The sequence below is a fragment of the Callorhinchus milii genome, unplaced genomic scaffold (genome assembly GCF_018977255.1).
Source record: "Callorhinchus milii isolate IMCB2004 unplaced genomic scaffold, IMCB_Cmil_1.0 Scaffold1, whole genome shotgun sequence".
In the NCBI taxonomy this organism is placed as follows: Eukaryota; Metazoa; Chordata; class Chondrichthyes; order Chimaeriformes; family Callorhinchidae; genus Callorhinchus; species Callorhinchus milii.
In genome coordinates this window covers 43,618,888-43,630,283 of record NW_024704742.1, presented here as the reverse complement: position 1 = coordinate 43,630,283, position 11,396 = coordinate 43,618,888, and the positions used below count along the sequence as shown (strand labels likewise).

General features: G+C 40.7%; 1 protein-coding gene across 1 annotated transcript; it reads right to left on the bottom strand.

Moving 5' to 3' along the window:
* Window positions 1–930, bottom strand: LOC103175822 (extracellular superoxide dismutase [Cu-Zn]-like). The gene has a single exon (XM_007889047.2). It carries the CDS (start codon window positions 807–809, stop codon window positions 153–155), a length of 657 nt encoding a protein of 218 aa, XP_007887238.2. The 5' UTR covers window positions 810–930; the 3' UTR covers window positions 1–152.
* Window positions 931–11,396: the final 10,466 nt, after the last annotated feature.

The window sequence follows — 11,396 nt, the reverse complement described above, 5'->3', positions numbered from 1 at the left end:
TGCAGATAAATGAAAATGCATTTAATAGGAAATTCAACAGGACTTGGGTAATTGTATGACTATGGCAATTATACAATTTATACAGATAAGACTTTTGTGAATTTTACTGTAATATTCACTTAAGAAAACAATCATGCAAATTGTGTACTTGGTCATTGGTGCACAGTGGCATCCCAAAGGTCAGCTTTGCTGAGTCCGATTGTACAACACGCCAGTCTCGCTCCAGAATTTCCATGCAGAAGGCTTCCCTCATTACCACCTGTGCCGAGGTCATCCTCACCTGCGTGTACTACCACCGCACGGCCCAAAATCGAGCGAGATCCAAATAACGTCACTTGGAGGTTAGAGAGACTCTGGACAATTTTTCCAGATTTGGTTGCAAAATTGTTGAAATCTCCAGGGTGAAGTGGGTGGTTCACACCATTGGGGTTGTAGTGAGGACCAGTGGAGGTGCAGCCATCGGTCAGATCTCCGAACTTATGGACGTGAATTGCATGCAAACTTTGGTGCCTTAGAAATCCGCTCAGGTTGATGAAGCCTTCCACAGTGCTGGTTGGATGGTCTTGCTTGAAGAGAACACGTCCTGTTATAGCTGGTTGGTCAGATCTGAGTGTGTTGCTTGGATTCACTGTACACACGGCATACGTGGGCTGGTTTCTCTGGGGTCTTAATGGGTGAAGCAGATGGACAGTTAAATCATTAATCCTCTTCCTATTGCAGTGGTTGGTAAGGCAACACTCTGATTCATCTACAAATAGCTGCACAAAAGCCACCAGTAAGAGCAACAAATTCAATGCTGAGCTTTTCATGATTGATTCGGCTTCAGTGGCAAATCTTCTTCTTAGATGTAGACAAACTGATCGCTTCTGTTTGTGTTCAATAGCAAAGTCTGAGTCCAGGCTCACTGTCTCTGGGTAATAGGTTTCATACAATTTAACTTTGAGATATGCACACTGCACTTTGATTTGTTTGCGCTTACACAACTGCTTTTGTAACTTACAGTTGTTTTTTCCAGAAATTCCAAAAGATCTGTACTGGGGTTTCACTAAAGGGAGAAGGGGAAACCACAAGAATTAAGCAGTTTTTGTTACAACTGGTATTTATATAGTGCCCTTCAAGTAACATAGCATCTCCGAGCACTTCACAAGATTACAGTCAGACTCCTAGCAAAGGGTAGGTGACCACAAGCATGGTTGAGTTAGGTTTTTAGGATTTAAAGACAGATAAAGAGATGAAATGGAGAATATGGGGAGTTCCAGAGATTAGAGACACAGTAGCTGAAGGCTCACCCATCATTGGTGGCACTGAGGGAGTGGGGACAGGCCTCATTTAGCCCAGTGGAGAGGGTGAGCAGAAGAGTGGGATAGGTGATCACTGACATAGGGAAGTGAAAGGATTTATAGGTCATGGTGAGGACTTTGAAGTCGATCCACTAGGAGCCAAGGCACCAGTGGAATCTGACAAGGACTAGGATCATGGCCATGTGGGGTTTGGTGCAGTTGAGGATGTAGGTGGGGGAGTTTGGGATTAGTTAGAATTGATGGATTGTAGGACTAAGAAGACCAGCAAGGAGTGCATTTGAGAAGTCAAGCTGCAAGGTAACAAAGGTGTGTATGAGGGTTTAAGAGACACCTGGTGTAAGAGGAGCGCAATATTGCAAAGGTGACAAAAAGCAGCCTTGGTCGTGGACTGATGAAAGGAAGGAAACAACTGCCAACGTTCTGAACTAGTTCATTTTATATAGTTGTAATGGCCAGAGCACAGCGATATAATCTTACACAGTGACTCGTGCCAGTTTGACAGGTTTATATTCACGAATGATAAGGAACTTGAATATTCAGTAGGAAGGAAATAGAATTCTTNAAAAAAACTAGTCCCAGCCAGCTGAAAACATAAAACAAACTAATTAAAGTGCTGCTGGAAACCTCCAACCTTCTGTGCAAATGTTAAAGCACAAATAGTTTCATAATTGTAATATTTGTGAAACATCTGGCTCCGAAAAATCCAAATTGTTTTAAATCTCAATGCTTTTTTTTTGGTCAGCCAGGTGTCTGATACATGAAGAAACCTATCACCTTGCTTAAGAGTATCCAAACCAACTGGGAGTTCCATACATGTCACCAACATATGAATATTTGGTTAGAATTTAGCTTGCATTGAAAGCACTGTATGGCAAGGTTCCTGCTGCTTGTCCAGCTGGGACCAGCATACTATTAGGACTTTGGATTTGAAGGGATATCTCAACATGTGTGATTTTCTTAATGTCATACACTTCTTAAAATGTCAGATCTTATTGAATTTTGGCAAATCCTTAAATTCAGTCTTGATTTTGAAGCTAATTTTCAGCAGCTCTTTATAAGAACTAAATAAATTGGCTCATTACCACATCACATTCCCTCTTGCTATTTCTTCCCTGGAGTGAGTTACAACCTTGAAATATTCCCAACTAATTGTTTTTGTATAACATTAATCTTATACATTGCCCTTCTAACACAACAAAGCTTTTCACTCATATTCATATACCATCTTTTACGTAAGAATAAGTGTCTCAAAGACTTTTATTTGACACAATTAATCCAAAATAGAGTGAATGTTGATGAAAAAGCAAACACAGCAGTTTAATTTATCTGCTTTAGTCACATGAACACATCTCTAAAGTGTAACGACTGTATTTTGTAGGCAAATGTGACAGTCAATTTTGCACATAGCAATGTCCCACATACAGCATGACCAATTTTATCTGAGAGATTGTTGGCTAGGATATCAGGTGAAATGTATTTTGTATTAGGAGGAGAATATAAACCAGGATAATTGGGAAAAAGATTCCATTTTTCTTTGAATGGCAGCCAGGCATTCCCTTCATATCAAAGCCAAACAGAACCTAAAATTAATAATCAAAGATTGGGATGATCATATGGAAATAATAAAGTATATGTGACATAGAATTTTATTATTCAGTTACATGCAGCAGGTATGATCTTCTGCCAGCAACATCCAACAAAAAGTCATTGAGACTCTGTATTTTCTACCAACACTGTACTAATGTTTTTACTGCATCGGATAACATGAACAGGCAGACTTTTCACAGCTTTGTGTTGGTGGCCTGACCGTAGGATTAGGACGGCTGACAAGTCTCAATCCAGGCATTTGCAAGTTTTATCAGGATTGTTAAAAACAATGAGTTAGGTAGCAAGTAGTAAACCTTTAAATATTTCCACAACATCCTACCATAAACATGTTTTTTTTAATAAAAGTATTGCATCCAATCATTCAACAAAAATAGATTATTGTTATTAAAAAAAGTATGATTATTGGTGCTTGATGCTCTCGAATACCCTCTCTCACCATACAGGAGCCTCTCTGCATTCCACACCGATGATCTTCGGAATAGGTTTAATTTTATTTCCATCATCAAACAATATCCATGGAAAGAATGTGACCTGCAGACTGATTCACAGATTGTAGATGCAAACGATCACAAGATTAATTTGGGTGAAGAAGGCTGTTCAATCCATCTGATCTCATCCTTCCCGAATGCTCACCCTACCATCCTTCCAGCAGAGCAGCTAGACGCTTTTTAAATGACACCAGTGTTCTGACGTCAACCAACCTTCCTGGCAACCCGTTACACCACATTAATGCTGAGAGCAGCCATTGCAATAGGTCGCAGCGATTAAAAAAATGACCCAGTAACCAGGGAAGTTTGGACTGGTGAAAATAGGTAATTTGGGAATATGCATAGTTAAAAATTGCCCAATCAGCTTTTTTTTTAGCCTCCGTGTTCTTCTGGTGTGACTAAATTAATAAATATAGTACTAGCAAATTTGGGCCTTTTCAATCTGCTGGAATAGTCAGAGTGGCTCAGTGCCAAAATAATTTCTTTTTCCCGAAGGAAACACAATCGATAAATATGGCTCTTTATTGTGCTAATGTACCAATATTAATTCAAACATACTATGATATTACCCATCTCCAGTCTATCCTGAAAGCAGTAACCTTCCAGCCCAGGTATCATCTTTGTAAACCTATGCTGTACTCTCCATTGCTGCTAATATCCTTCTTGTAGTGTGGAGACCAGAATTGGGCACAATATTCAAAATGTGGTCTAACCAAGGTTTTGTATTAATTTAACATCACTTTTTCACTTTAATATTCTATCCCTCCAGATATAACACCCAAGACCCATTTTTTTTTACATAGCTTTCTCTATCTACATAACTACTTACAGAGTTTGCAGATCTGAATCCCCAGATCTCTTTGCTCCTCTAATCCTTTTAGGTTCCTATGATCTAAATCAGTGGTGGCTAACCTTTTGGTCAGCCAACCAAATAATTTTTTTTCATTGAATTTTTTTTCATTTATGACCTTGCCATGGGTATTACGGCTCAGTAGTTACTGGAAACAAGGTATTGATTAGGCGCTGACTTGTCTGGACTGGTGTGAGTATTCGGCAGGCCACTTACTGATGCCCCACAGGCCACTGCACTAGTCTAATCCAATGGCCTGCAGAAATATTCAAGAAATATTCAATCAATCAAGAAAAAAATGAAAACACACAACTGATCGACCACAGACTTACCTAGACTTGTGTGAAGTTTTGGGGGGCTACTTCTTGATGGCCCCGCAGGCCACAGGTTGCCGCTCTAGGTAAATATCAATAGGTGTCTGAAAGCGGGGAGCTGAGCAAATTCTATCCGCATCCGAAAACTACATGAAAGCTACATCATAACCACTATTGCAGGAGCCCTGATTGATTTTTCCATTTCATAGGCCTGAAGTTCAATGATAAAATAGCATGTTTAAAGGATCCTAGAGTTGGTTAAAATAGAAAAGCGCATGCCCAAATGAATTATGAAGTACTTAAGAGATCTTGGTCTGACACCAGTGAAGCAACTACGGATAAATAAAACCAAAGAGGATTCTTACACGTTGAAGGAAATAAATATTCTGGTCAGATAACATTTTATGGAGCTGCGTTTTGTGCTCAAAATAAGAAATGCTATTTCTGGAAGTGAAGCGTTCTTCCAATTTGGCCACCCTGTGTTAGTATTAAAGGAAATCTAGAATGGAAATTAGTTTTTTTTTAAAACAAATCAATACTATGAGCTATCATATTAGACTCAATCATGTTTTATTCAAACATTTTAATTTTAGAACTTTCATAAAGTTGTTTATTTTTTGTTAAAAAGTGTTATTTCTGGGTGGGACTTTGTAATACCGCAAGTGATTAGTATTCTTAGTAATTCCCCTGGTCTCCTGGCCAACAATCCCTCAGAAAAAAATGATCATTCATGTGATGGCTGTTTGTGGAACATTGCTGCCTGTATATCACCTGCCCCATTTACCCACATGTACAATAAAATCATGTGCTTTGTGCCATCATTCTGACACAAAATTGATATGAAATTCTACACAAAATGCAAAGGTTATTATTTATTATGTGCATTTTTCATAGAGAATTGCGCACTCCAAACATCTGTGTAAAGAAATGTTGTCTTTCTCTAGATATCCAAAGGCAGGGGACAAAGTGGCTGAAATTTGTGAGGTTGATGCTGCCAAAGTCCAAGGCAAGAAGGTATTGACTGGTGCCTAGCAGGAGAGACTCCGACTTGTAAACATTCAACCAGAGAAAGTTAGAGATCATAAGGACTCGATTTCTGACAGTGCAGTGATCTGACTTCTGACTTCATAACTGTAGTGGTCATGGAATCAAGGAGAAAGAGAAAGTTGGGTGTCATCCTCATTGATATGATGGAGATGGAGGAAGGTGAACTTAGCCAGAACCTGGAGAGTTCGAGGTCAAACAATATTTTTGAGGTCACAGGCTGCCCAGCTCCATGAGTTGGAGTGAGTAATCAATAACAACAACAACAACAACAAAAAGATTACATTTGTGTAGCGCCTTTCACGTCAGGAGGACGTCCCAAGTCACTGGACAGAGTACAGCATTTCAGACATGAGCTGGGGTTGGGGGGGTAAGGGAGGGGAGGGGAAGGGGGGATGGGCCTTGAGTTGAAAATCAAATAAAATCAGGGAGGTCAATGCAGTCAGCATCTGAGGTGAAGATGCATTGACAAGAGCCAAGCAGGATAACCTCAGTTTTGTTGATGTTGAATTAGAAAATGTTTAGCCTCAGCCAAAATTTGTGTCAGCAGCCCTTCTGTACCTTAGCCAAAGGACCAGTCTTCATTTGTAACAACAATTTACATTTATATAGTGACTTTCAACTTGGGAGGGTGGTTCAAGAGACATTTAAATGTGAGGATGAAGATCTTAAATGTAAACTGCTGGAGGATTGTGGAGGCAGTGGTACCAAGTGAGGATGGGGGTGATGGCCTCACTGAGCTGGATGTAGGAGGAAAAGTGAGCTGCAGCATTCTGGATGGTCTGCAGCTTGAGTAGGGAGGAGCTGGGGCGTCCAGTGAACAGGGCAATGCAGTTATTGAGCCTGGAGGTGATGCAGCTTCTCACAAACTGGTAAGGAACTGGCAAGGGGCTGATGTGGTAGTGAGGAAAAGCAGAGCATGGTTGTTAGTTTTGATGGATAGTTGGGGATCAAACTAAAGTTTCCCCTTCCTTGGGTAAAGATATAAGAATTGAGTGTTAGCGTGTCAAAATAGATCCTTGGGTTTGTATAAGATTAAAAAGGAATGTGTACAGAAATATTATGGAGTATTTTATCCCAGCTATACACCAAGGATCATTGCTGATATCGATGAAGCACCTATGGTTCAGTGAACCCAAAGAGTGCTTTAATTGTTATACAACCACAACAAAATTACATTTGTATAGCGCCTTTCATGTTGAGAGGACATCCCAAGGCGCTGAACAGACAGAGTTACGGACCCGAGCTGGGGGTCGGGGAGGGGGAGGAGGAGGGCAGGGGGTGAAGCAGGGAGATCAAAAGCACGGTTGAAGAGGAGGGTCTTCAGGTGGGTCTTGAAGGTGGCGAGGGAGAGGGCAAAACAGAAGGATTGCGGGATGGAGTTCCAGAGGGTGGGTGAGGAGTGGCGGAAGGCCCGCCGCCAATAGAAAGAGATTACTCAGGTAAACATCAGATCAGGTAGAATGTTTGTATGTGAATTATGTGCTTATTGAGATAAGGGATGTTAGTTCTGGAAAATGCTAAGTCTATTTTGTGGTACCCAGTGTTGGCATCAAACATTGCACTCTCCATTAGGGCTAGAACCATGGCACATGGTATTATGAAATCAGGCCATTTGACCCAGTGCTGTTAAAAACAGTAAAGTTCCCTCTGCTCTGATCCTAACATTATCTCTCTGCTTCCAAGGATGCTTCTTGAAAGTATGAACCACATGTGAATACAGTGTTCTTATCTGCCACCGTTGATAAATGTACTGAACTTGGAGCCAACACCACCATGTTTCAGATTGCAGATCAGCCATTTTTCTCGTTCAAACAGATTTTTTAATAAACGAACAATTACGTACTGTTAGCATATGTCTACTAGAAACTACACTAAGATTACTTGAATGCATTATCATATATAATCCTAATAGCCAACAGAAAGGCTGGATTAAATCCAGATTCTATCTTTGATAAAGAACTGTCCCTAACCCATTGAACCACCTAAAAGAGTTCAATACTGTTGACCGCTCTATCCTCCTCCACCGCCTGTCCTCTCAACTCACTTTCATGGTTCTGTCCTTGAATGGATCAGATCCTACCTTTCACACCGTCTCCACTTCATCTCCACAAACAGTTTCTCCTCTAGCCCCCGCACCGCCTCATGCGGGATTCCTCAGGGCTCTGTCCTTGGTCCCCTCCTCTTCAATATCTATATGCTCCCTCTTGGTTACATTATCCGCAGACATGGGGTCAATTTCCACATGTATACGGATGATACCCAACTCTACCTCTCTGCCTCCAGCCTTGACTCCTGGACCACTGCTGTCCTGACAGAATGTCTGTCAGACATCAAGTCCTGGATGAGAGCTAACTTTCTTCACTTGAACGTCAACAAGACTGAGGCTCTCCTGATTGGCTCCCGTCAGAGCCTCCACATCTCAGGGGCTGACAGCATCACCATCCATGGATGTACACTCCGCCTTACTAAGCCAGTCTGGAACCTTGGCGCCTTGTTTGATCCTCAACTATCTTTTTTACCCCATATCCGTGCCATGACCCGCTTTGCCTTCCCCCATCTCCGCGACATCGCCCAACTCTGCCACTGTCTCACACCGCAGGCTACTGAAACCCTTATACATGGATTTATAATATCCAGACTTGATTATGCAAACTCCTTGTCAGCCTCCCCAACTCTTCCCTCCGTAGGCTGCAGATCATCCATAATTCCTCAACACATGTCCTCTCCCACACCAGGCTGTGTGAACCTATCACCCCCATCCTCGCCCGACTCCACTGGCTTGTCATCGCAGAGAATACAGTTCAAGATCCTGGTCCTTTCCTTCAAAGCTGTCCGTGGGTTTGCTCCCCAACCTCTGTGACCTCCTAACCCCCTACCATCCTGCTCGCTCCCTCCACTCAGCTGGTTCCAATCTACGTCACGTTCCCTCCCTCTAGTCCCACCCTCTGACACTCCATTCTGCGGTTCCTCCACCTCACCCCCTCCCTTGCCTCCTTCAAGACCCATCTTAAGACCCTCCTCTTTGACCGTACCTTTGATTATGGTCTTCGTGACGTGAACGATGCTATACAAATGTAATTTTGTTGTTGTAGTTGCTGTTTTAATTATATATTTATATTTAATTGAAGTGAAAGCAATTTGCTTCATTTGGTGTTAAATATTAACTTTGCAGTTACCTTCTTCTATAACAAGCGTGTAAATTTGTGTTGACCTGCACACTGTGTACTTACATTGAAAGTACTTTACTGAGTGCCAAATGAAAAATAAAACTTCACAGTATTTGAAACTAGAAAATATTTAATTACTTTGAAAACAAGCATTTCACTAATACAAGGTACACATTTCTCAATTTAAACCTTGTAGCATCAAACCTAGCTACGAAAGGAAATTTTGCTTATGGTAATTTTAATTTATCAATAGATTCTTAGAGCAAATTGTAAAATGAATACATTTAAAGCTATTCACTTGTAACAATTAACCATCACCATCACCACCATCAAAACAGATCCTTACATGTTATTTGACTTTCTTTCGTAAAATTCTGAATGAATCACATCCATCAAGATTTGACCATTTGTATATTTTTGACACTTCGATGTGAAATTGGACGTGTCTCTGAAGTGAATAAAGGTGGCCCAAACTAAAAGAGTTGTACCACAGACCACTGGACGTATACAGTCATTCACTCGGATCGCCAAATGCATGAATCTGAAGTACTCTATTGGAGATTTTTTTCTCCCTGCTGGAAATCCTGTATGGGGCTGATTGGAAAATCTTCCTTGAAAAGAACCCTATCCTAGATCGAGGTTGTTGCTGGACTTTATTTTTGCACCGAGCATAGATCGGTTTGTTGTACTTCTGTGTGTAGATTTTGATGATCGCTTTGTTCACCAGATCTGCAAAAGAATGCCCTCACACTTCTGCAAATACAGCACAAGAAATGCAAATAAAGGCAATAAAACTCAATGTTGAACTTTTCATCGTTGATTTTATTTCAGCAGCAAATAATTTAGTGTGGTTTGCAGATTTCAACTGATTTCCTCTGTTCGAGAAATTGTTTGGTAAATCAATGATGAGGTGAAATTTGTGACTCAGAATCTCGGTCACCAACTGTATGTGGTTGAGTGCAGAAATCGAACTTTGAAAGTTGCGCTCTCTACTTTTTTTCCTCTTGGCCTCCTTATAAATTGCATTTTTTTTCCCCAAAAGTTATTCAACTAAGGAAGGGAAGGAAGGATAATATAATAAATACGCTCTGATTGGACCCATCCAGAAGAGCCTCAGTCTCATCAATTTTGAGCTTTAGAAATATAAAACTCATCCAGAACAGTTGATGAGTTAAACAGCGGTATCCCTGAATTGGGTTGGGGCAGAGAGATAGATTGGGTATCATCCATATATATGTGGAAGTGGATCCCTTGCCCACAGATAATGTCACCAAGGAGGAGCATATAGATAGTGTAGAGAACTTAGGACAGAGGATAGAAGAAGACGCTATTGGATGTGACTGTGCAGAGGATAGGAGAAGAAGCTATCGGAAGAGACAAAGTGAAGATGGTGGTAAGAGTGAAACTAGGAAAGTTTGGAAGGGAAGGGCAGTTTGGAAATGGGGTGGTATTTCACAAACATGAAGGAGTCCAGTTATACTTTCTTGAAAGGGGAGACTGACATTATTGACTCAATGGGACAAATGGCCTTCTCCTGCCCTGTAAATTTCTAATGGTAGTTTTGAAGATGTGGTGGCATGTTGGTCACTGATACTGGGAGTAACCTCCTTTGCTTTTCAAATTAGTATCATGGGATCTTTCATGATCGCCTAAGCAGCCAAATGGTACCTTAGTTAAACATCTCTTCCAAAGGATGACACCTCTAACAGTGCAACACCTAGCAGTGCATTGGAGTGTCAGCAGAGACTACATGGGTTCCAAGTTTTCATGTGGGGCTTGAACCCACAACCTTCTGATTCAGAAGCCAGAGTGTTACCAACTGAGCTAGACTGACACACAATTGTTATAACATTGGGGAGGTGACAATGCTGCCAGTAGTAAAATCAATGATTATCATTATCAGATGAGAGAAAAGAACACAATGACATTTCTAGTTAGCTGATCACTCTCACTGTTTTACAGGTGATGCATTTGTCTGCCTAGGAGACTGACTTTTGTAATATTTCACATTCTAGACGGAATCACCTCAAGACTAGTTTATGCTACAAAACTGTTTGTGCAGCAACCAGTTTTGTAAGACAAATATATCTCATATAAACTGCTGTAATGGGGTTGAGCTTTCCATTTCCAAAATAATAGGCTAATCAGCAAAAGGGTAGATTTCCAATAGCAAGTGCATATGTTTTACAATCAAATCTAGGACGATAGATGGCATTTCCAATGCACGGACAAAAGCAATTTCATGATTAAGCATCTTTCGTTGAGGAAAACTGAAATTATTTTACTGAAGTGCTGGGACTACAAGTTATCATTGGAATACAGTGAGACAATAAGGTACTCATTACACATAACATCTGCGAATGTTTCATTTTAGCAGCTAATGAGAAGAGAAAAGAAACCGAATTATAGATGTATTTAAGAGGAAACTCGGTATACAAATGCCAAAGAAGGGAATAGAAGGATACGGAACAAAGTAAGGAGTGGGTGAAGATTTGTGGGGTAGTAAACACCAGCGCCAGCTGTTTTGGGCTTAATGACCTTTTTCCGTGTCATACAGTCTATGTAAATCTATGAATTTGATAATTTCTTAAGAAAGCCGATAATGAAAATCTGACACTTGG

Excerpts from the sequence above, each read along its gene's own strand:
- LOC103175822 (XM_007889047.2), bottom strand. The coding sequence starts at position 809 with ATGAAAAGCTCAGCATTGAATTTGTTGCTCTTACTGGTGGCTTTTGTG.